The sequence below is a fragment of the Elgaria multicarinata genome, chromosome 3 (genome assembly GCF_023053635.1).
Source record: "Elgaria multicarinata webbii isolate HBS135686 ecotype San Diego chromosome 3, rElgMul1.1.pri, whole genome shotgun sequence".
NCBI lineage: Eukaryota > Metazoa > Chordata > Lepidosauria > Squamata > Anguidae > Elgaria > Elgaria multicarinata.
This window is the reverse complement of record NC_086173.1, coordinates 30,762,830-30,788,999: the sequence shown is the minus strand read 5'-3', so window position 1 is coordinate 30,788,999 and position 26,170 is coordinate 30,762,830. Positions and strand designations below refer to the sequence as shown.

The following is a 26,170-nucleotide window of genomic DNA, read 5'->3' as shown; positions in this document are numbered from 1 at the left end:
GACCGGCTCCTGCTTCTTGTCTTCCCGCCATCCACGCTGTGTTTCAGCGAGAGCGAAGTTCCTCGGCGTTGACTGCACGGGGTTTTCCTCGCGTCCTTTGCCTGCGCAGCCTTACTGGTTTCTGCACCCTCGCCTAGTGCAATGGGGGTTTGGGGGCTAGGGGAATAGACACACACGATAAGCCGCGCATTCTCGTAGCCGCGCACTCGCCCAGGACGGCAACAAGGCCCGCGGCCCCCGTGCTCTGCATGCAAAGAGAGACGTTGTCGGCACGCACATGCTCACGCATACAAACAAGCCCGAGCCCGCCCTCCCGCCGCCCCTCGGCACGTGCGTCTCGCTCTCCCCCTTTGTCTGCCAGCAACTGATTTTCTGTCGGCGGATAGTATGCTTTTCCTCCCCACGCTCTCCCTCTCTTCTCCCCTCCCCTTTAAGCCCTAGCGCCGCCTCCCCTTTAAGCCCGGCTGGCACTTCCCCCTGTAGCTCTCGCTCGCGCGCTCCTCTTGTGTCTTGATTTGTCTCGCGCTGCTGTCGCCGCCGTCGTTACCGTCTCGTCCGAGGGCCGCGCGAGCTAGGGCGAAAACGAGGCTGTCGCTGCCGTTGCTGCTGCTGTCGCGAGGCCGTTACCATGGCGGGGGGTTCGGCTCGCGCTACTTTCCGCCCGCTCCCCCCGCCCGCTGGGCTGGCGTTGCTGGTGCTGGTGGTCGGGGGCCAACGGGGGGCCCAAGGTGAGCGAACGGGAGGGGTAGGTGAGAAGGAAGCAGAGCCTTATCCAACATGGCGGCGGCGGCTTCAGCTCGGGGTGGGGCGTGTAATTATTGGGGCGCCTCCTGGGGGGGTTTGGAGAGACATTTCTTAAGGTGAAGGAGTGTTTGTGTGAATAGGCCGATCCAGTTCTCCGAAAGGAGTAGGGATGCGTGTGAGGAGAAATGAGACCCGAGCTCAAGCTTTCGGCGAGTTTATGAAAGGGTTGCCGGTCTCTCCCTGCTTCCTCAACGGAGATCTTGCCTCAGTCCTTCACGGGCTTTATCCTTCAGTCGTGGCGGCCATTGGGGGCGGCGGTTGTGGGGTTCCTGTCTGGGCGACTGTTGTGGTTCGGGAGAGGGGTGTGCAGAGGTTTTGTGTTCTGAGGTTGCGAGGTGCATGCAGGGAATGGGAAGATATGGCGAATGCGTGATTGGGGTGGGGGTCGTGGAGAGGCTGAAAGTGCTTTTTAAAGGGGGTGTTATTGATGATCATGGGGAACAATGGCTGGCATAGAAATCTGGGATTAATTCATCGAGGGAGACAATGGAGTACTAGGGGACCATCTTCCTTATTTTCTTGTGGAAGAGGGGAGGGGTGTTTGGTTTTTTCTTTTGTGGCTGTGTATATCTGTGATGCCTTTCATAAGGGTGATGGAAGTCACATAAACCCAATGCTGATGAGGCTCGTTGCTTCCTTGAACCGCTGCAGATTACTGTTTGTGGCTAATGATCTTTAAAGCATTTTTTCATTGTATCATTTATATTAGTTATCAATCCTGTTGAGAGAGCGATATAATAACTCCAAATGAATGTTAACTTTATAAAAAGACATAGTGTGAGCCAGAGTTCTAATCTTAAACCAGTCATAACTTCTCTGTGGAGCCTTCAGTTCACCCCAAATATCCTGCTCTGATGTTTTGTTTCACCATAAATGCTCTGTCAAGCCCGATGACTCCCTTGCTGTCTCAGCAAAGACATCAAATAAGGAGTCATTCAAAAACCTGTTCTTTATTTGGAGATCTATTGGTTAATATATATAAAGGGACGTGTGGGGTATTGACCTTGAACAACTTATACATCAAACAGCTTTTGATGAAGCATTGTACCAAATAAGACAGGCCATGGCTAGACCAGGTCTATATCCCGGGATCATCCCTGTGCATCCAAATGACACACAGGGGATCCCGGGAGCAGGCAGGGATGACCCCTCCATTTGCCTGGGATAATCCTTAGGTCTAGCTAAGGCCACAGTCTCCTGGTTTAGATGCTTCTCTTGGAGCAATCCTTGTTAAAGAATAATAGATGGTCAGAATTTTACCATGAAAGGGCGATCCTATTTTGACATGTCGGACTCTGGGTTGAATTCTACCCAGTGACTTCTGCCATAAGGTAAATTGTTGTATGAGTGATTCAGCACTACTCCAGTCAGTTTACCATATGGCAAAAGTCAGCTGAGGTTATGTATGGCATGGAGAAAGTGAATGTAGAGAAGTCTGTCACAATATCAGAATGAAGATTAATGGTGGGAGATGTAGGACAGACAAAAAGAAGTACTTATTCACACAGCACAGAGTGGAAACTATGAAATTCACTATCATAAGAAGTAGTGATGGCCATCAGTTTAAATGGATTTAAAAGGGGATTGGACAAATTCATGGATGATAAGGTTATCAATTGCTACTAGTCATGAAAGCTACTATCTTCATGTCCACCTGTGGGCTTCCTATAGAGAATGCTGGACTAGATGGGCCTTTGGTCTGGTCCAGCATAGTTAGTCTTATGTACAGTTTCCCCATGGGCTCTGCTAGGTCTAAGAATTATATTGTGAATAAGAAACACCTTATGCATGTTTAAGCAGAAAAAAGTCCCACAACTCCCAGCATGTCCCAGCCATGGCTGGCTCAAGCATTCTGGTAGTTGTAGGACCTTTTTTTTGTCTTTACATGCATAGGATTGTGCCCTTAATGTGAGAAATGCCTTGGAATTTAAATCACATTTCTTGGAAGAGGTTTTGGCAATGCCCCATTCAGTTAATTGAAACTTTGAATTTGGTGAACAAGGGTAGCAAGATGATTCTCCAAGACATTTGCAGAGTTGGGCTTCTTCTGGTATAGATGATACTATAAAATAACTTCTGAGGAGGTAGTTGTAGAAAAGCTAGTACTGGGTGGCAGCTTGCAGTCTCTGAAATATGAGTTTGCAGAGACTGCAAGAAGATCTTGTCATGTTCCTGAAAGATGGTATCTAAGGCTATGTGCTTAATTTGTTTTATTATTAACGGGCTTATTGCCTGGGTTTCTGAAGGCTGATGGTTTACCATTGGAGAAACACAGTTTTGAAGGGGTTCTGCTATCAATAGATTTTAACATTCATCTAAAGACTTGCTTGTTTCTGATTGCTTTTGAAAGGAAATTTGCTTTTTCTATTGAAGTCAGTGATTCTACTTTCCCTTAAATTCTAGTTTAAAACCTCCCACTACAACAGTTTACATTGTCACCTAGAAAAGAGGCAAGTTCTTAAAAAAGAAGTAATTTATGAGAACTATAATGCCCTTTAAAAGAATGAGCAAGAAACTTATATCACAATCTGAGTATGTTTAGGAATGCAGCTTCACAAACTCATTCCTGAATATGTTTGCTTGCAAGTGAGTCCCATCAACCTCATTGGGGCTCACATTTAATACGTGTTTTGGTGTGTGTGTGTGTGTGTGTGTGTATACATACACACACATATATATTCTGCTTTTCTTGCTAACAAATCAAAGCAACTTACAAATGATAAAATCCCCAAAACATCAAAGCAATAAAATAATGGCATAGAAAACAGCACCAACAAAAATACTATCAACTTAACAGGAGATAAATCAAGATCAATAAAAAGTATGCTTAGGATTTCACTTTAAAGCTTTAATTCTATGTACAGTTAGCATGAGTGGCATCCCCAGTGAACTGTGGGTATTACTCCTAAGGAAATATGCATAGGATTGAGCTATGTTTAAGGATGTTATTAGCTAACAAAGATTTTGTTTGTCAGAAAAGCTTATAATTTTGAGAACATGCAAAATGGGCCTACTTGAATGTTCTGGATACAAGATATTATAATTCATAAAGTATGTTGTAGGGGAATTGGCAACAATCTTGTCTCTTGGGTGGAGGACAAAATGAAAGTCCATGTGATCTTTTCACCTTTGTAATCCTCCATCCCTTCAATAGTGGCCTACAAAGATGGTTATAGTCAGCAGTTGATGAAATCTTGTTACTTTTCCAGCAAGGATTGAACTGAGATACACAGTTCGTCTGGTTATGTCTTCAAACAAATAGCTGCTCCAGCTTTGGATTGTTCAGTTTAAATAAAGCCTCAGATTGCTGCCAGTGGATGAAAGTGAGGTTTAGAAAATCTAGTGGGTATTTTTCTAGTTATTAAATGTGAAATCATTAGGGATAAAACAAATGTGTATGTGAAGTCGATCGAAGACTGAACCTGTCCATCAGTGTCATGCCTCAGATTGCTCTGAAAAGTTTATATTGATTTCCTTAAAATTTATGTCTGTTCAAAAAATAAATAAACAGAAATGGGGAAATTGACTTCCCTAGTCTTTGATGGCTTTGTTACTGTTTCCAACAAATGCTGTGTGTATGTTTTGACAGTATTTGTTGATAAGATATGCATACAGCTTGGTTGTACAAGCATGTGAAAATATGCAAATAAAGCTTGGTGTTTGTGAATGGATGTGAACAAGTAACCAATTTTGCCAAGCTGCAGGAGAAAGGTTTAGGTAGGACAAAAGGTGAAAGCCCTTTAGAATTTATTTATTTATTTATTTATTTATTACATTTCTATACCACCCAATAGACGGAGCTCTCTGGGCGGTTCACAGAAGGATGAATAGTAAACCAAGGACTGTGTGAAGCTTAACTGTTGCCTGTTTAAGCAACCATAACATGCTTTCTGTTCCTTGCTAATAAGGGCAGTTTTCAGTAGCTTTTTGTTGTGCTTATATTTATTTATTTATTTATTTCGAATATTTATATACCGCTCCTCATTGAAAAAATTTCGGAGCGGTGTACAAAGTAAAATGAAAATAAAAACAGAATAAAACAGTTAAAACAAAATTTAAAAAGAAGCAAAAAAACAACAACACAGAAATCCAAGGCTGCATGTTAAAGAAAGGCTTCTTGGAATAAAAATGTTTTCAGGAGGCGCCGAAAGGAGTACAAGGTTGGCGCCTGTCTGACCTCCAGAGGCAGGGTATTCCACAGGAGGGGCGCCACCACGCTGAAGGCTCTTCCCCTGGTGGATTCCAATCGGAGGATGGATCTAGGTGGAACCACCAGGAGCAGGCCCTCGGATGACCTCAGTGACCAGGCAGGTTGGTAAGGGAGAAGGCGCTCTCTCAGGTATCCTGGTCCCAAGTTGTTTAGGGCTTTGTACACAAGTACAAGAACCTTAAACCTGGCCCGGTAGCGAATAGGCAGCCAGTGCAGTTCCCTCAGCAGAGGAGTTACATGCTGGAAAGGGGCAGCTCCAGACAACAGCTGAGCTGCAACGTTCTGCACTAGCTCCAGCTTCCGGAGCAGCTTCAAGGGCAGCTCCACATAGAGCGCATTGCAGTAATCCAATCTTGAGGTTACCAATGCCTGTACCACCGTGGTCAAGCTATCCCTGTCCAGGAGAGGCCGTAGTTGGCGAACCAACCGAAGATGGTAAAAGGCACTCCGAGCCGTGGCAGCTACTTGAGCCTCCAACGACAGAAACGGGTCTAAGAGTACCCCCAAACTACGAACCTGTTCTTTCAGAGGCAGAGCAACCCCATCCAGAACAGGCAATGAGCCTGTCTCCCGGACTCGGGAACCACTCACCCACAGGGCTTTCGTCTTGCCAGGATTTAGTCTCAGTTTATTGGCCCTCATCCAGCCCATTACTGAGTCTAGGCACTGGTCCAGGACTTGCACAGCCTCACCTGATTCAGTTGTCACAGGGAGATAGAGCTGCGTGTCATCAGCGTATTGATGGCATTTAGCTCCAAATCCCCTAATGACCGCTCCCAACGGCTTCATATAGATGTTAAATAACATTGGGGACAAGATGGTGCCCTGCGGCACTCCATAGCTCAATTGCCAGGAGGCCGAGGACTGGTCACCCAATGCTACTCTCTGAAAACGACCCCGTAGGTAGGACCGGAACCACTGTAAAACAGTGCCTCCGATGCCCATCCCACAGAGTCGATCCAGGAGGATACTATGGTCAATGGTATCAAAAGCCGCCGAGAGATCGAGCAGGATTAACAGGGTTGCATTCCCCTTGTCCCTCTCTCGATAAAGGTCATCCATCAGGGTGACCAAGGCTGATTCAGTCCCGTAACCAGATCGGAACCCAGACTGGAATGGATCTAGATAATCAGTATCCTCCAAGAGTGTATGCAGTTGCTCCGCCACAACCCTCTCAAGTACCTTCCCTAAAAAAGGAGTGTTAGCAACTGGGCGGTAGTTGCCTAATACCATCGGATCCAGTGTGGGCTTCTTCAGGAGTGGTCGCACTACTGCCTCCTTAAGGACAGCAGGGACCACCCCTTCCCGGAGGGAAGCATTTATCACCCCCTGGACCCTCCCAGTCAGACCCCCTCGGCTAGCTTTTATAAGCCAGGAGGGACAGGGATCGAGAGGGCAAGTGGTCGGTCGCACTGCTGCAAGCACCTTGTCTACATCATCAGGCCGCAATAACTGGAACTGATCCCACAAAATTGGGCAGATGGTGGCATCGGACACCTCAACTGGAGCTGCACTAAAAACAACGTCAAGCTCGCTGCGGAGAGAAGCGATCTTGTCCTCAAAGTGTGATGCAAAAAGGTCACAGCGGGTCCTTGACGGAGCCAGGGCCCCATTTGCTGGGGAGGATGTTAGCAGCCCCCGGACCACCCGGAAGAGCTCCGCTGGACGGCTACTCGAGGACGCAATGGAGGCAGCAAAATAAGCCACCTTTGCTGCCCGCACTGCCACGCAATAGGCACGATTATGCGCTCTACTGCGTGCTCGGTCATCTTCGCTTCGAGTCTTGCGCCATTTGCGCTCCAGCCGACGTCCAGCCTGTTTCATTGACCGCAACTCCTTAGTATACCAAGGAGCAGAGCGGGTTCTACAGGACCGGAGAGGACACTCAGGTGCGATCAAGTCGATGGCCCTCCGCATCTCACCATTCCACAGTGAGGCTAGGGCCTCAGCTGGATCACCAGCTCTCTCCACTGGAAAATCCCCAAGAGCATTCAGAAATCCATTGGATTCCATCAGTCTCCTGGGGCGGACCATCCGAATGGGTCCCTCACGCTTGCAGGAGGGTAGTAACGCTGTGAGTTCAAATCTCACCAAGAAATGGTCTGACCATGACAATGGGGTTACTTGGACCCCCCCCAATCTTCAGACTACCCATCTCACAGCTTGGAGCAAAAACCAAATCAAGGGTATGCCCTGCTTTATGTGTTGGGCCAATGACAAACTGAGACAGTCCAATGGTTGTCATGGAGGCCATAAAGTCCCGAGCCGGAGCCCCAGAGACAGCCTCAGCATGAAAGTTGAAGTCGCCCAGAACCACCGTCCTGGGTTCCTCCAACACCACACTCGAGACTGCCTCCGCCAGCTCAGTCAGGGAGGATGCCGGGCAGCAGGGTGGGCGGTATACCAGCAGCCCAACACCAGATGCAAACCTTCAAGGCCTGCTCCAAGATGGAGTGGTTTCCTGGTGATAGAGATGGAAGTTCTATGAATCACGGCGACCTCCCCACCCCGTCCCTCCAATCTATGTTGGTGCTGCACTGAGTACCCAGATGGGCAGAGCTGAGTCAGATCAACCTCACCCAGCTCACCCACCCAAGTCTCAGTAATGCACGCCAGGTCAGCCCTCTCATCCAGGATTAAATCATGAATAAGAGAGGTCTTATTGCGGACCGACCTGGCATTAAAGAGTAGCACCACAAGGAAGGAGGGCTCAGTGGATGAGCTACCAGGTACATGAGAACTAGAGGAGGAGGGTAGAAGGGGAACAGTGTGAAGACACCTGAAACCCGTTCTACGCTGATGTTGCAACCCCTTCCTCCTGCCATATCTCCTTCTGCCCCAAATCACTGGAATAGTGGCTCCCCCTCCATGTGTCCCTGCATTACGGCTTCCCAAAAACATCTTTACCTACACCACCTATGCACTCACTTACCATTCAAACCCACACTCAGTCATACAAACAACACAGTCACATTTCTCACTTGTGGTAACCAGCCACTGGTCACAGATGGACATCAGGCTACTACCAACTAAGCGATAAAGTGCTTTCCCCCGCCCCCACAATCTCCCTCTCTTAGTAACTGCTAATTCTACTACTACCTGATGTGTGGCCACACTCCTCCCCCTCTCACACGTTGGGCAGATGAAGCAGCTATAATTGGTGAAGCCCCCAACCTCTGCCTCAGGGTGGGGAGGACACAAGAAGTAATTATATCATTTCCCATGAGATCCCTGCTGTCACTCAGGGAAACTCTTCTCACACAACTGAGGTAATGGTTCAAAGAAGCAGCGAGTTGACAGCCCAGGGGAAGAGAGAGAAATAGAGAATCACCCTCACCCTCATGGCATCCCGAAGGGGCAAACCAAAGGGGCGCACCCCCTTTGGTGTCACCCCCTTCGGGGACGCCCTGACCGGAGCGGCCCGCCACCTCGTGGCAGGGCAGTTCTTACGCTCTTCAAGCCTCAAGGTCTCAACAGGCTTGGAGACAGCACTCTTCTGCCAATTGGCTGGAGAGAACCTTGGCAGTTGGCTCCACTCAGCAATCAATGGAACTGGGAGGTGGGCGGGGCAGTGGCACAAGCAGCAGGCTGCTGTGGATGGTAGAGCAGTCCTCTTATGTATTTTTACATAAGATTCAAATGGCCTCAGTCCGCTGGTCTCTGTCCACCACTCTGCCGCTAAGATCATCTTCTTGGCCCGCCGCTCTGACCATGTCACTCCACTTCTGAAATCTCTTCATTGGCTTCCAGTTCACTCTAGAATCCAATATAAACTTCTCCTGCTGACCTTCAAAGCTCTTCACGGTCTAGCTCCTGCCTATCTCTCCTCTCTCATCTCACACTATCGCCCTGCTCGTGCTCTCCGCTCCTCTGATGCTATGCTTCTCGCCTGCCCTAGGACCTCCACTTCCCTTACTCGGCTTCGTCCTTTTTCTTCTGCTGGCCCTTACGCCTGGAACGCTCTTCCAGAACACTTGAGAACTACAAACTCAATCACTGCTTTTAAAACTCAGCTAAAAACTTTTCTTTTCCCTATAGCCTTCAAATATTGAGTTTGTTCTGACTCTATACTGTTAGCTTCTCCCTACCCAGTGCCTGTTTACACTTCCCTGTGCCTGTTTGCATTCTCCTTCCCTATTTATTGTTTACTACAACTTATTAGATTGTAAGCCTATGCGGCAGGGTCTTGCTATTTACTGTGTTATCTGTACAGCACCATATACATTGATGGTGCTATATAAATAAATAATAATAATAATAATAAATTATTCTATATGAAAACAGCTCAGATTGATGTTTCCATAGTTTTTGAAAATGTAGTACCTTGTGTGATTGTTAAAGTGGCTGTACTGAATCAGTGCCTGAGCACGATAATGAACTGGATAAGGGCCAATGAACTGAGACTCAATGCAGACAAGACGGAGGTACTGTTAGTGGGTGGTTCACCTGTCCAGCTAGGTGATGTTCACCCTGTTCTGGACAGGGTTGCACTCCCCCTAAAGGATCAGGTTCGTAGTTTGGGGATGCTCTTAGATCCAGAACTGTCACTTGAGGCACAGGTGAACTCAGTGGCAAAGAGCATCTTTTATCAGTTTAGGCTGATATACGAACTGTGCCCTTATCTGAACAGAGATAGCCTAGCTACAGTTATCCATGCTCTCATAACCTCTCGTTTGGATTACTGCACCGCATTATACGTGGGGCTGCCTTTGAAAATGGTCCGGAAACTTCAACTGGTACAAAACAGGGCAGCACATTTATTAACAGGGACTGGCCAATGAGACCACATCACGCCAGTCCTTTTCCAACTTCACTGGCTGCCAGTCCAGCTCCGGGCCCGATTCAAAGTGCTGGTATTAACATTTAAAGCCCTAAATCAGTGGTTCCCAAACTTTTTCAGGTAACAGCCCCCTTGGTTCCACAAACTCATGCCCAGTGCCCCCTACCCTATACTATAAAAAACATCATTCAGAATAGCGGTTTTCAATGACCCACTAAGGAAGATAATGACAATAAAATTCAAAACAGTAACAATTGAATATTTATTCAAAATCCAATTACATTTTTTAGTTTATTCAATTAAACCTAATTGATGAACCTGATCCAGTGATATCATCTTTTCAAAGTCTGATAGTCATTTAGCAAGAATATTAGATATTACATTTAGTAACTAGCATAGAGTACCTCACTATTCTGTAAATTCTTAATGTGATGGATGGGCTTGATGAAGTGATACCAGTTTCCCAATGTCTGGTTTAAAGTCACTTAACATGAGTCTTAAATCACCACGTTTAGTAATCTGGAATCGATTTCTTTGCTTGGAGAGAAGTAGGCAGACCACACTAAAACCACATTCCACCAAATATGATGTTGGAAATGCAACCAGGAGCTTCTGAACCACTCTCCATAGTGCAGGATAGCGATCAGAAATTTCCTTCTGTAACCAAAACTCCCAGTACCTCAAGCGCCCCCTTGCGTGCGCCCCTTGCCTCTTAACACCCCCTATGCAATCTCACTGCCCCCAAGGGGGCAGTACCGCCCACTTTGGGAACCACTGCCCTAAATGGCTTGGGGCCAGGCTATCTGAAAGAATGCCTCCTCCCATATGTTGCTGCCCAGACATTGACTCCAGGCCTACCTACTGAGATTTAAAAGCAATAATATGTGTAGGATTAAATTATTGAAATCTCATCCATAAAACCAGTCATCTAATGATCTGATGACATTCCTTACTGTATTGACCTTTTATGAATAAGTGTGGAGGTGTAGGAGCATAGGCAGCTGCCTTATTGTGATTGGGTTCACACAGCACACTAACCCATGATGGGTTATTTTCCAGAACAACCTATGATGGGTTAGAATGTTGTCTGTGGACACCCAGATAGGCTTTCCTCCCCCAAATAAGGCATCCTGAGAAACCCATAGTCTGTCATGCAGCGTACTTTATGGAGATCGCCTACAAAGCTGCTCAGCAAGAGTGGCAAAAAACAGTGCTGCTGCTCTGTTTTTCTCAAGTGATCTTTATTCCTGCTGCAAAGGAAGCTGGGATACAGGCCCAGCTGGATGGGAGGACTACAGGAGGAGGAGGAGGAGGGGTGAAATAAACTAGTCTATGTAGCTTGTTTGCATGATTGTCTGACAGGAGCACAATAGGTTGTTTGCCTGATCATCTGACAGGAGCATCACTACCTACCCAGTTTACATTGTCACCTAGAAAAGAGGCAAGTTCTTAAAAAAGGAGAAGTCATTTATGAGAACTATAATGCCCTTTAAAAGAATGAGCAAGAATCTTATATCACAATCTGAGTATGTTTAGGAATGCAGCTTCACAAACCCATTCCTGAATATGTTTGCTTGCAAGTGAGTCCCATCAACCTCATTGGAGCTCTTATTTAATACGTGTTTTGGTGTGTGTGTGTGTGTGTGTATGTGAACTATAGGTTCACGTGATGTGTGATCCCAGCTACTGAATCAGGCTATTGTCTAGTAATGGCTCCCTGGGGTTTCAGGCAGTTTTTCCAGCCCTACTTTGAGATATTGGGGTTTGAACGCATTGAAAGCACATGCTCTAACACTGAGCTACATCGTTTTCCTACTAAGGAGTCAAAGTGAATTTGATGATGATAAAGAAAACACGTCTCCAGAAGGTGAAGTGTATATGAGTTAAAACATTGTGTCATTTAGCAGGATTACTTGAAATACAGTGGCAAAGAATGTTACAGATTGTGGATGAAATTGTGGCTAAGCTATTTTATATGCACTTCTGTGTAACACTCACTCATTTTTAAAAATAAAAAAAGCAGGTGTTGGAATTTGCAATGGCAAGCCGAGGAAGGATGGGTGGGAAAGGGATGCTTAAAACCTTTACCTCTCAGAATCATTCCATACCTGCTACTTCTCTCCCCCCAGAGAGGAAAAGATTTGGGGACCCCTTCCCTGCCCACCGCGTCTCATCTCCTGATTTCATACTCCAGTGGCTGGTTTCCATGTAGGAAATAAAGTGGGAGTATTATGTGGAATGCTGTTTTACATGTAGTTTGGCCATTAGCAAAACGGATTATGTTTGTCCAGACATTGTGAAGGGAAAAGAAAAGATGTGCTTGCATCATAGATTACCTTTGATTTAAAAGGGGAAAAAATTGAAAAGATTATTCCAGTGATGATAAGGGATGGATAAGCTTTAGGAATTGGTAAAAATGTGATAGCGATGTGTAATACATAAGGCAAATTTTAGTTCCTTGATCTGCACTGAATTAGTTGTCTTTTTGCTGTGGGAGAAGTCATTTAAAGCTCACCTTCACAAGGGAAAGAAAACTAGTTTTGTTTCTTTCATTAATTTACAGTATCAATTGAACTCTGGAAATCTCCCTTGAATTCTCATTTTTATGATTATATAACCCAGCAATGCTGACTCCAAATTTTTGGATGTTCTCAGGTATGGTGCCCTCAGTGGGTTCCCCTAGTTTGAAAGAGGTGGGGTATGCAATCTGAGAATTCTCTTAGGTTTCATCTGAGCTTTTTGGAGACTCTGTGCAAAGTAGAAGAGATGGCACTGTTAGAGTTGTGGCCCTCCATTGGTCATGAGGCCCTAACAAATGCCCAGGCTTGCCACTCTCTGGAGCTCATCCTGCAACCCATCGTGGTAAAAAGGCAGCACAGAGCCCCTTCTTTCACTGATCAGTGTCTACCTGTCTGTCTTTTATGGGAAATGGCAACTGTGGTCCACTAGATGTTGTTGGACTCCAACTCTCATCAGTCCTAGCCAGCTTGGGCAGTGATCAGGAAGGAGAGGAGTACAGCATCTAGGGGGGGCACACATTTTATATCTAAACTGCAAACCTTAGAAAAGTGCGTACATGTTGGCTGTGTTAGTATTAGAGTTGGGCATTTGATTGGTCAAAAAATACTAGGTCAACTGGCAGGTCAGACACTTCATAAATACTAAAAGGCAAGTATTTGAAGATAAACTTATTAGATATGTAACAAATTAATGACAAAAACATGAAACAGACTATTTCATTTATCAAAATTATATAGAGCTAAAAATGATATGCCATTAGAGAATGCCTGCAGTTATAGCACTTGGATAGACACTGCACAGCAGGCTATAGTTTCTTGCTGTGCTCAGTGTAGCTCAAGCAGCTGCACAAAGCTAATTGGAATGAAGGGGTGGGAAGGTGGAAGTCTGAGGAGAGAGGAACTGAACAGGCATATCTGCTCTTAAGTGAAATGTGTGTTTCTGAGTCCTGCAGGGCTCAAAGCAAGAGAACCCCAAGGCTGCAATCCTATACTGACTAACCTGGAAGTAAGCTCTATTGAACTCGGTGGGTCTTACTTCTGTATAGGATTGCACTGTAATTCCTTCTTTTGCTATTCCATGGTACCATGATGCAATAAAAGGTATGCACACATACACAAACATTCTTGCACTGGGAACAAATAAACAAATGCATTTTGGTTTTATGGAGCGTTTGACCATGGTTAATTAATTGACGCAGCATCTAAATCTCATGTAGGATATAGATGTGTTTTGAAAATAAATTAAGCATTGTGATTATTGTAAAATCTCACAGCTTATGTCCTAAACTCCTATACTCAAGGAAACCAGTGCAGTTCCAGCTAATAAGATAGTTATGGTAAAAGTTTGGGAAAATGAAACGCTCCAACTATCTAAAAATCCATCGGATCTGATGAAACTCTGTCTTGTTTCCAGTTCCCCTTCTTTGGACTAATAAAATAAATTTTATTGCCTGTTTTACTTCTAGTAATCCTGACAGCACAAGGAATGGCTGCCTAGATTTGGAAATAAGTAGAGGCACAGCATACTTGTTGATAGAGTTGCAGTATACTTGTTGATGCTAATCTGTAGTCCACCAATCATAGCAGTGTTACCTTATCTTGGGACCTGGGTACCAGAATTACTTCCTTGTACCCTATGAAGAGGCTCTTCTCCAAGTCCTCCCTGTCAAGTTGGCCAAGAATAGGGCTTTGTCTGTTGTGATGCCTTGTACCTGGAGTGCCCTCCCTAAATAGGCTCACCTGGCACCATCTTAAATACCTTTTCAATGCCAAGAATTCCCCCCTCCCCAGCATTCCAGCATGTTTTTAGCTGGTTTTAGCAATGTATGGCTTCTTTTAGATCAGTGGTGGCCAACTTGTGGCTCTCTAGAGGTTTTGGCCTAAAATTCCATCAGCTATAGCCAGCATTGCCAATGCTGAGGGATGATGGGGGGGCTACAAGTTGTTCACCTTATTTTAGATGTTGTTGATTTATTGTGGCTGTTGAAGAGATGTAAACATCCAGGAAAAAACTGGAAAAATGCAGGAACCCCTACTTTTATTTCTGAGGACCATTTTTGTTTTTTCAGAAAAATTGAACAGCTTTGGATTTTGAAATATTTTCTTTTCAAATTTAAGACAAAGCATTTATATATAGTTATCCAAAATGATTTCTAAAAACTATGTACTAAGTACACTTTTATAGACAGACTAGAAATAATGAACCATGGGGGAAAATATTTTTAATCCTCTGTGTAAGATTCCCAGCATAATTATTTCTTTCATTCCTCATTAAAATTATTAATCTAAAATATTTTACTGATAGAGATTTAAGCTCAGTTTCCCAACATGTAAGTAGAGTCACGATTGTACATTCTTGACGGTAAATATGCATCTTGACAGTTTGGATATTGTTTTATAGAGTCCTGTGTTTCTGATGCTGTAGTAGTAATTTATTGCAGTTCTAATCTATTCAGACAATAAATACAACTTTACTGAGTGTACTTTTAAAAGTTTTAAAATATAATGATAATTTTATGAACAAACAAAGTTATACATAAACTAACTAGGAACAGAAAGGCTGCTCTATGTTCCTAAAGCAGCTGTACCCAACCTGGCACCCTCTGGATGTTTTGGGCTAGAGTGCCCAGCATCCCTGACCATTGGCCATATTGCCAGACGCTGGTTGGAGCTGAAGTCCAAAATATCTGGAAGGTACTAGGTTGGGGAAGGCTGTCTTAAAGCAATAACGTGATTTGAGATCTGTAAAGAGCGCCAAAATATAAATATTGTTTATTTTTCCAAAAATTGTTTTTTCTACACACAAAAAAAGTATTTTTTTTCATGGCCTCAAAGTTTCTGGAAATTTTACATCCCTAGGCTATTGCTTGAAATTTTGTACTGAATTTTATTGAATACTATTTGAAAGTGTTTGCAGTTGGCAAACACTTATAAGATGGCTTATAAATTTATGAAACAATACATATCATTTGATTTGGAAAAAGTCCCAGTAGATTTGGGGGTTTGAAGATGCCCTTACTTGTTCTATATCTTTATGGTAGCACTGAAAGATATTATCCAGTTGGAAAAGAGAGAGAAGCCAAACTGAGCTGGCCCTTTGCTCCCTTGCTATGACTTTTGTCAAACCAAGTCTATGGCCCTTTCTACACCTAAGGATTATCCCAGGAAAATGGAGGAATCGATCCTGCCTGCTCACAGGATCCGCTGTGTGTCATTTAAACATACAGGGATGATCCCAGGACGATCCCGGGGAAAATGGCAGGTGTAGAAATGACCTATGTTCTGTCTCTGATTAAATCACAGTGTCTGACATTATTTCAGCACAAATACATACCTGATAGATCTCTTGAGCAAAAACAAAGCTTTCATTCTGGAGCTCTGGAGCTTAATGTTAGGCTTGTTTAAACAGCTTCGTTTGGGGTTGGGTCTGTCTTGGAGCAGAATGTCAGACACAGGCATGCCAAAAACATACAAATACAATTCACAACAAGCTTGTGTTGCACCTTTCTTTCAGTGCATCTTTAGGCAGCTTATCAGAGGTTTGTAGATAAAGATCTTAATAACATGAACTCACCTTATTGTGTCCCAGACAGGATTTTTTTAAAAAAATTAAGTGGATTATGTTTTACTCAATAAGTGATGTCTCTTTCTCTCCCCCTGCCCCCATTCAGCTGCTTGAAAAGTTTGATTTGAATTTTGCTTTTGTTCATTCTGTAAAAATTGTGTTTGCCCAAACATTCCCAGCTGTGCTCTGAATCTTTGTGTGAAAAGAACTTGTACTGGCCCCTTAAGTACCTGTTGGTTTCTGAATATTCTTCAGTGTAGTTAAAAAAACCATTCCTGTCACTAGTCAGAGCTTGAAATGCTAGAACCTCACAAGTAAGTTTCTATTCTCTTTTTGCTGGCTACCTATATGTTCCCTTCTTCCCTGGAGCGGTTGAGACTGATATACTGGTTTCATGTAAAAGCACCAGCCTTGGCAAACAGGGCTGCATTATCACTCGTTCAAGTTGTCAGTACAAGGAAGGATCGCATAATAGCACACTGGTAGTGCGGAACAGCAGCAACATATATTTTCAACTGTACACTTAGTATATGCCTAAACTTTTCTAAGCACTGTGCAGATATTAAAAGGTAAGATAGTCCCTACCTGAAAGCTCACAATAATAGACACAATGCAAAAGGAATAGGCAGGGAAGAGCAAGCATTGGAGCTGTGATGTTCTTCCTGGGAGGCAGAGAGTGCAGCCTCTCAGTGGTCCTAGATCTTCTGGCCAGTGGCAGAGGCTAAAGTGTACCTCTCTTTGGCTCTGCACGGATGTTATATCGCTACTTGGATTGCTCATAATTTCTAAAAGGGGTTTATCCTTTCAGAGTCTAGAGTGCTTCCTGTTTTTAGTTATTATTGACAGTTTTTAGCTATGTTACTGTTTGTATGTCTTTTTAATGATTGTAATTTGTATTACTTTTTTTTTAGGAAAAGCAGCATGAAAATATTAGAAAAAACTGTTTTTACCAATCCCATGTATGGAAGTGTGGTGAGAAAGCTGTTGCTTTGACTCTGCCCCGATCTGTGAAAGGTTGCTTCCAAGTGGAAGATTTCCCCCACTCCACCTTCAGTGACATGAGATTCTCTGTGCATGAGATGTGCATGATACATGGGCTGTGCCAATAGTCATGCTTATCCAAATTGCAGATTGGGGCCACATTCCAAAACCATAGTAGAAAGTAATTAGTATGCCATCTTTGGACTACATTCACTCCAACCTCCACTCACTTCTACAACATTAAGTGCACACCTCTGCATGTTTAGACAGAAAAAAGGTCCTTCAACTCCAAGGATACCCCAGCCAGCCTTGGGAGTTAAAGGAGTTTTTTCTGTCTAAACATGCATAGGATTGCTCCCGAAATCAGTTATAGAGTAAGTCTAAACCCAGCTTTATAGAATGTTGAAGACGAAACATAAAGAATTTTTCCAGACCTTTTGAGCTCCTCCAACACAGTTTGTAATGAATAACTTGCTCTCAATAGTGACTTTTAAGACAATAGTTTTGTCAGCTTTTATAAATATAAAAAGAAATAGTTCTTGTTTTAGTCAGGTACTTGATGAACAAGTGACTTAATAAAGGTATGCATAAGCCAAGCCAGTTGATATAAACTCTATGTTGGTTAGAAATATAAAGCAGCTGAGAACCCTTTTCCTATTAGCAGAGTTTATCACAGTGGTCATTTAGCTAGAAAATAAGCTCAGAAGCGTGATCTTAGTGCTCTGTTTGATTTCCATGGCTTACACACTCTTCCAGTCTTTACTATATAATGATGCATTGTGAAGCAGTTGCTTCATGCAGCATATTCTAGAGGGGCAGTATTTTCATTAATCCATCCTTTGTGTGATAGTAAAACATTATACTTTATATAACGTATTTTAATAGTTTTTAATGTTTGTCAATTGCTTAGAGAGCTTCGCTATGGGGTGGTATAGAAATATAATAAATGAAATGGAAATTAAGTGAATCCTAGTCCAATGTGAGGAGTGGGAAAGGGACAGGGAAGTGTCATACTTTAGTTTTTGTACAAATATTTCAGTCCTGGCCTAGTGTATTGAACTTGTTATCCATTCTTCCTAATGTTCCTATTCCTCATTGTACTCTTTCCCCATGTCTGACATCATTTGAGTTGCTATGAAATGAGAGTGCATGTATCTGGGATTTGTTTGTATTTCAATCTCCCAGATCAAATTACTTCTAAAACCTCTCACAATATTACTAATTATTAGGCACTCAAACATACATGCAGAAAAATAGGAGGAGATAAACCAGCTACCATGGCATATCACTGACTTTCAAAGGTAAAAGTTGCAGTTTCTAATTTGTGGACTTTCTGTTTGCGTGCTTATTTCATATGGTAATTTGAAATGATAAAAAAATTCTCTCTTGAAACTAGTGCAATTTCTAGTATGGGAGTGTTGTGCCTACACAGATCCTGATGGGCCACATGAATTAGATGTACATTTAGAAGGGTTCAGTGTGAAGTTATTAGTAAAGCAGTTACTATAGACTAATGTGAAGTTACTAGTAAAGCAGTTACTATAGACAGGGTGTAAGAGATTAAAAATTTCAACGCTTATCCATGATGGACAAATGTTTCCATACATTCATGTTTATGACATGAGTAGACTTATTCGGACATCACAATAACCAGCAATGGGGTTTAATAGTGAATGGTGGGTTAAATAGTGAGCGGTGGGTTATTGTGTCATCTATCAGAACTTTTTCACACCATTGTTGGTTATTTAGCCAAAATAACCAACACTATGCAGAGTTGATTATTTGAACAACCATTGGTTATCATGTTGCATGTTGGACACCATTGACTATTTTATCACACACAGTTGGTTATTTTCGGTGACTACAGAGTCTCCTGGCAAAGGACCAAAGTAGCAGCCAGCAGAACTCACAATGGCTGATGTAATAGCAGTGGGAGAACTACGTGGGGAGAGAGGGTGGGGGTTGTGTCACTCAAACACACCATTGACTTAATAGTCAACTCAACGCTAGCCTTCATCCATACCAAGGTTGAATATAATCATGTCGTGTGGGGAGTACCCAATCAATAATCAACCTTGGAGTTGACTATCAATCCACCATTGACTATTGTCCTGGCCGAATGCAGCCTTACAGTAAGTCGGGAATTTTCCAGCAGCTTCAGGCAGTGGGTATTTCAGTGTACACTGTACATGCTTAGCATGGTTGGTCTTGAAATTGGAGAGAACAAGACATGTTTGTATTGCCTATTTAGTATTCCGAGCAGAAGTAGAGCTTTGAAAGAGATTAACCCATTAAGCAGAGACTTGTCAGGATTTTCTACAGCCTAACATTTTACCAGCTACATGGAAAGAGTGATGGACAAGTCACTGTCTCTGTTTAACCTGCTTCACAGGGTGCTTGAACCTATAAAATAGGACAACAGCATATTTGTCACCTTCAATCTTCTTCGTGGTCTTTGTGCATCACACATATGGGGCTCTGCTGTGCCTGCACAGAGACTCATTTCGGGAACTTTCTATAGCTGAGGAATTTAGATGGGAACCCCTCCCCCATCGTTCCAGTGTGTAGGCCCTCCATGGGCTCTCTCCTATTCCCTCAGTTCCCTGAGACCAAAATTGTGCAAGCCTCATCAGGAATTTATAATGTAGTCTGATGGACTGTGTTTCTGTTAAGAACATTTTCCTGTTTTTTTCTAGCTGAGTTTTTTTCTTTTCTTAAAAAAAAAAGAGAGATTTTTTTATCTTACCTTGGGTTCGTTTATCTGGACCTTTTTGTCAGCGAACTTATTACTATCACATCCCTCACGAGGGTGTACGGCCTCTAAGGGCGTATTTCACAAATGTGTTACGCGCGTGGGAAAGTTCCCTCACACTGACAGCTATTCCTTGTGCTTACTGTGTTTGGGAGAGGAACATGTAGTAGAGACCTGTACCCACTGCCAATCGTTTACAAAGCAGGCAAGAAGAAATCGAGCTTCCAGACTCAGAGCTGAATTGTGGAAGCTTGCGCTGAAGGCAGTAGACAAACCAAGGGGCACAATGGCACAATCCCATAAAACTGGGGCATTGGCTGACATCCAAGTAATGACACCGTCAGAAGTCATCCAACAAGAGACCAAATCACTTCTCGAGAAAGGAACAATCTGTCCTATCCAAGCAAAGGAACATCAAGAGGGCTTCTATTCCTGTTACTTTACAGTGCCAAAAAATGACAGAGGGCTTCGACCCATCCTGGACTTGAGGAATGTCAATTTACACATTACCCCCAGGAAATTCTGAATGGCAACTCTGGCAGGAATCTTGCCTTTACTAAGACAAGGGGATTGGTTTGCGTCAGTGGACTTAAAAGATGTGTATTTCCATATCGCAATCCACCAAACCTACCAGAAATATCTCCGGTTCACAATTGGGAACATGGCATACCAATTCCGGGTTCTACTGTTCAGACTTTCAACAGCTCCGCATATATTCACAAAATGCATGACAGTGGTGTGCGTGTCAAGGAATCCAAGTTTTTCCATATCTCGACGATTGGCTGCTAGTTGCACCATCAGCCAACAGCCTTTCACAAGATGTGATTACTGTGCTACAAACCCTTTGAGACCTTGGACTTTACATAAACATGGACAAATCCTGCCTCCTACCATCCAGGACGATCCAGTTCATAGGAGCCTTACTGGACTTGGTCATTTACCCCTGTAGAGAGCAGAGACCCTGATAGCACTTGCCATAGTAGTCTGCAACAAAGTCACAGTCATTGCGATGACTATTCAGCGACTCCTGGGACTTATGGTTGCATCCATTGCAGTAGTGGAATGGGCACGACTTTGGATGCACCCTCTCCAGTCATGGTTCATTCGAGTTTTCAATGTTGCAGACAATGCAGGACACTACTACACATTCTGGAATTGGTGATCATCTCTCTCACTGATGGACGGTGAAAGACAATTTGTTGAAGGGGGTGCCATTTTCAGCCCCAAGCCCATCTATCACTCTCACAACAGCCGCATCTCTGATGGGTTGGGGCCGCCACTGCGAAGAATTAACCATTCAGTGAACCTGGATGCAGAACAAGAGGTCCCTGCACATCAACCCTCTGTTAATGTGCACTTTATACTGTCAAAAAAACCTCTCCAGGTTTTCGCGGCAATCCTTCGGAACCTCAGGGTCCAAGTACTCACAGACAACACCACAGTAGTTGTCTACTTAAACAAATGAGGTGGGACTCACTCTAGAAAACTGTATCTGTTGACGTCGGAACTGTTCAAATGGTGTATACCGAGAGGGATAACAGTGGTCACCACACACATTGCCGGAATTGAAATACTTTGGCAGACACTCTCAGCTGCATGAATCAGAATACACACGAATGGGAATTACATCCCAAGTCCCTCAGACAACTGTTTTGGATATGTGGTGAACCGAACATAACCTGTTTGCAAATCAGAGCAGTGCTACTTGAGCAGAGTTTTGTAGCAGGGTGGGAATCACCTCTCCAAAATCTCCATTGGAATTGAGAATGCACACACTAGATGTATGTCGATCCTTAGCTTATTACAAGGACTGGGCAGAAGCATTTTACTAGTTTCCAAGATTCTTTGTTTATGAGGGACCATGAAAGGGACAGCCAGTCTCTTCCCAACATCTGGCAAAATACTGGGATAATAAAGCTTGCATACTCTCTATCAGGCTTAGAGCTATCAGGACCGATCTGTGCCCATTCTATTAGAGGAATAGTGTCTTCTACAGCATTTGAGAAGGGAGCACCTCTGCCAGATCTGTGTCGGGCAGCAATATGGTCCCAGCCATCAACCTTTGTGAGGCACTACAGGCTGGATGTACAGGCGCAAAAGGACTGCACCTTTGGGAGAGCTGCTGTCTTCGATACTCACTTGAGACACCAACCCTCCACCAGTAAGTGAGCGTGTTAATCTCACATATGTGTGATGCACAGAGACCACGAAGAAGAAGGACAGGTTGCTTATCTGTAACTGGATCTTCGAGTGGTCATCTGTGCATTCACACAACCCACCCACCTACCCCGCTTGGTGTCCCATATTCTCCCGTTGGTATTAGAGAGCCTGTTTTCTTACTCCTTTGGTTCCGAGGACACAATGTTTGTCTCAGGGCACCTGGGGGAATAGGCGGGAGCCCTGGAGGGCATGCACATTGGAACAATGGGGGAGGCGTTCCCACCTAAATTCCTCAGTTATAGAAAGTTCCCCAAAAGAGTCTCTGTGTGGGCGCAGAGCCCCATATGTGTGAATGCACAGATGACCACTCGAAGAACCACAGTTACAGGTAAGCAACCTGTCCCTCCTTTAAAGAAGTATAAAATACAAACAGGCTCCCAGAGGTTGTATTCTTAAATAAGAAACCCTGATATTGACAATCCAGGTTTTCATGCACCTGCTGAACTGTTGAGCCTGCGTTAGTCCTTAAGGTGTTTACTACAATAGTGACATAGAAATGTAGTACTTCAGAACCTGAAAATCTCCTTTTTCAAGAAAACATAAATCAAATGACATTGTAATGGCAATTTGTATATCATTGCTCTTTTCCCCCTTCCCCACCACTTGGCATTTTAAGTTATTTATATGCCATTTGCGGTTGCTGGAAGCTCAGGAAGAGAGAACTATAAAGCATCACTATTACGTCATACTGCATCAATTTAAGCTTGTCTTCAACTTGAAGTAACACCTAAATTAAACCCCCCAAAATCTGTGCAAAATTGTGATTCTTCGTTTGTTATCACAAAATAAAAGTCACTTAATGGCCAAATAGTATGACGTGCACACAAAAACATACCTCTTATCTTTACTAAACTTGGGGAGGGTGAAAGTGCCTACTGTGCTTTACCTCGTTGTATTGTATTCTCAGTAAGCTTTTACCAGTGCGACTGCCAAAACCAGATTAGCCTAATGACTGTTACAATCCAAACCTAAAGTGAGCTTTTGATTTCTCATAATAAAATGAGGTTTTCCCGCTCAGTATAGTTTGAACGCATAGTATCTCTCTTCAACTTGGAACAGAAGAGTCTTTTTGTTTTCAATTTCCTTTTTCCCCCAATCTCAAAATAGAAAGGATATCTGCTTGTGCCAGACAGCAATGCTGAAGTATTAATCTATGTTTAACTCTTGTGAACTACTCTTGAGAGGAAAACTTTATTTTTAACTTCTTCTCTTAGTTTGTAACTGGCTTTTTCAACGGCTTACCTTATATAACTCTTAGGCCAGACAAAATCCATATCCAGTGGGATCTTCACTACCTCACGAAGCAACCGCTAACTTGCAGCTTACTGAAGCAATTTGAGGAGGAAACTAAGAAAGCCATATCCGGTTGGAACTGCAAGTTCAATACAGGAAGCCTTAATGTAATTATTCAGATTGGTATTTAGCCAGTTCCCATCTTAAGAGTCGCACAGTTCACCAAGACTTTAAATGTTTCTGTTGCCTTCCAGTCCAGCACTATGCTACAGCTTTCACTACAGTGTTGATACAGAGGTATGTCTTCCTTACACACACCATCACTTCCTGCAGCATCTTGGATATTTCCTTGGAACTGTCCTTCCAAGGCTTGATCCAGAACTGACCATGCTTAGCTTATCAGATGAGTTCATTGCCTGAGATGGTGTGATGAGTTGTTTTTCTTCTTCATTCACCCTACAGGAAAGGTAATAGGCAGTGTAAAGATTGCATTGTGAAAGTTGCATCAGTCGTGTTTGTCGTGGCCATACTGGTGTTCTTTCCTGCTGTTGCAGACCAGATCCAGCAGAACAGTTTTCTTGAAAATGAGGACTCTGTAGACTTTCTCTTTTTCTCTTATTTTATATTAAACTTAAGCAAAACAAATAGAGCTTAAATTTCTGCTGATGCAACTGACTCAGAGAGAAGGCCTAACTACTACTAACAAAAGACATCACATTCACCTTTAAGAAAAACATTAACCCCCATACTGTAGAATCCAACTAAAGTCCTACTTAGAGTAGACCCATTGAAATGAATGGAACTTGTTAGTCATGACGAACTACCCTTACATTTTCAACACCTGCAGTGTAAAGACAAATGTGTAAAGGGGAGGTATATGTCCCTAAAGAAGCTCTGAACAAGTGCTGCAGAGCTGTAGCTAATAATGACACGTGTTTGCAATGTAGGAAGGAGCCCCAAGAACCACTATTGCGCATGAAATGTGAAGCAGTTCTGAAGTGTTTTGACATTGTGATTATATCTTTGTGATTTAGAGAAATTTGTTACAAGTGGGAAACAGTTAAATCACAAACTTTAGAAAAAACTTTTTTTAAAGTTGCATCTAACCTTTTGCGTTAAACTTTGTGCAGCAGGTATGTACATGCTTGTTATCCCCTCTGGGGAAACAGGATCTGATGACTATTGTAGAAAGTATGGTATGCTTATTAAATTCACCCACCCCTTCTCCTTGACATATTAAATTCATCCTTGCTGCTTGGGGATTTGGCTAGGGTTTTTTCCAGGCACCTTGAGAGAGGAACTACTTCTGCTTGGAGGCTTGAGATGTGAAATTTGGCAGCTGTTTTGCATTTAAATAAAGAGTAGAATGCAGTCTTTATCCCATGGCCTAGCAAATGGCTGTCGCCTCATAGAAAACAATTGGTATTGCATATCTGCAAGATTCAGGATAGAGTTATGCGCAGTCTTGGCAAATGTAAGTTTGCTGAGATGGGGGATTTGTAAGGGACAGCAGGCACAATGATGGTGTTAATTTCCCTTGTGCATATGAATGCTTTTTCTGTAAATCACCACCACCATCAAAATAGTTTTATCTCAGCCAGGCTGGTTTGGTGGATGGAGGTGGAGGAAGTGATCAAGATGGCAGGGGCCAGGGCAGCATTTACACAGTAGAGCAGGATGGGGAAAGGGTCAAGAATCCACTCCTGTTTTCTAATTCTATCCTGTAAGTCCCTCTCTCTTCTCCTGCATTTGCATTATGAGGAAAAGATGGGGTTGGAAATCCTGCTTTGTAACATAGTTCTGAACTTACATGAGCCGTGAAGGTAAAATGCAAGGAATAGGATGTTTTTAAGTGATAGTATCTGTTAGTATTGTATGTAGAAGTTATGTGGGAGTACATTTTTAAAAAATAATTATACCCTTTATATAATGCTTTATGCTGCAATCCTATGCATACTTATGTAGGAGGAAGCCCCACTGAACAAAGTGGGACTTCCGAGTAAATATGTATAGGATTACACTGTTAGCATTGAAAGCTTTTCACATACATTGCCCCAGTCCAAATACTACATTCCTCTCCTCCAAACCACATTTTGCCATGCACTCCTTTCTGTCCTCTCACACACCAGTTCCATCGCCCGTTTAAAAGTTTCCTCCAGTCAGTTTGCTGTGAGATTGAATGGATCATTGTGGTTAGTGCTAACATCCAGATTGGTTTGAAATGGGTTTGCAGGCAACAGTTCAGAAACTATTACTAGCAGTAGTTTGCCCAATTCAGTTGTCACAACAAACAGTTGGTGGAAACCTGAAAACAGAGGAGGGAATTGGTGTGTGGGGTGGGAAAGGGACAGAGTGAGCCCCATACATTTCCAAACCTTGAAATTGTGGTTTGGGGAATCATCTAATTTCAGCCATGACCTCAATAATTCTTAATGCAGCTGTGTAAGGTAGGTCAGTACCATACTTTACGCTTGTAAAAGAAAACAGTCCCTAACCATGTTACAGGATAACAGAACTACTTTAAGCAATGTAAAATGGGCCTGTGACAGACCAACTCCCCCTCCCTTCTTTTTCTAGAAAGGTTTCTTAACAAAGGACATGTCCAGGCAGCCTAGACGCCAAAATTTACATCTCTATACATTCCAGGCTGATTCTCTGTGTTCACCTCCCCCTCCCTCTTGACTGCTATAGAAATTACCTGGAGCATAATGACCAGGTCCTCCCAAGTTATTGCTTAGTCAGTTTGAGAGCTCCCCACCCCCACCCCAAGCAGGAATACCTTTGGTTGTAAAAGAAACTTTTCTTTTGTGTCTGACTAGCAACAAAGAGTGAAGGCAGAGCCCTGATAGGATTCCCCCCCACCCCACTTGCCCCATACACATACCTGTAAGCTGCTTTGGGAACCTTATTATTATTATTATTATTATTATTTATTTATATAGCACCATCAATGTACATGGTGCTGTACAGATAACACAGTACATAGCAAGACCCTGCCGCATAGGCTTACAATCTAATAAGTTGTAGTTAACAATAAAGAGGGAAGGAGAATGCAAACAGGCACAGGGAAGTGTGAATAGGCACCGGGTAGGGTAAAGCTAATAGT

General features: G+C 43.3%; 1 protein-coding gene across 1 annotated transcript in view; it reads left to right on the top strand.

Annotated features, from left to right (window-relative positions):
* The first annotated feature begins 609 nt into the window (after positions 1–609).
* The window catches only part of ACVR1B (activin A receptor type 1B), a 52,035-nt gene continuing 26,474 nt past the window's right edge, over positions 610–26,170 (top strand). The window contains exon 1 of the mRNA XM_063119858.1: positions 610–728. Coding sequence (XP_062975928.1) covers positions 629–728 — 100 coding nt within the window. The 5' untranslated portion in view covers positions 610–628. The remainder of the gene's footprint in view (positions 729–26,170) is intronic.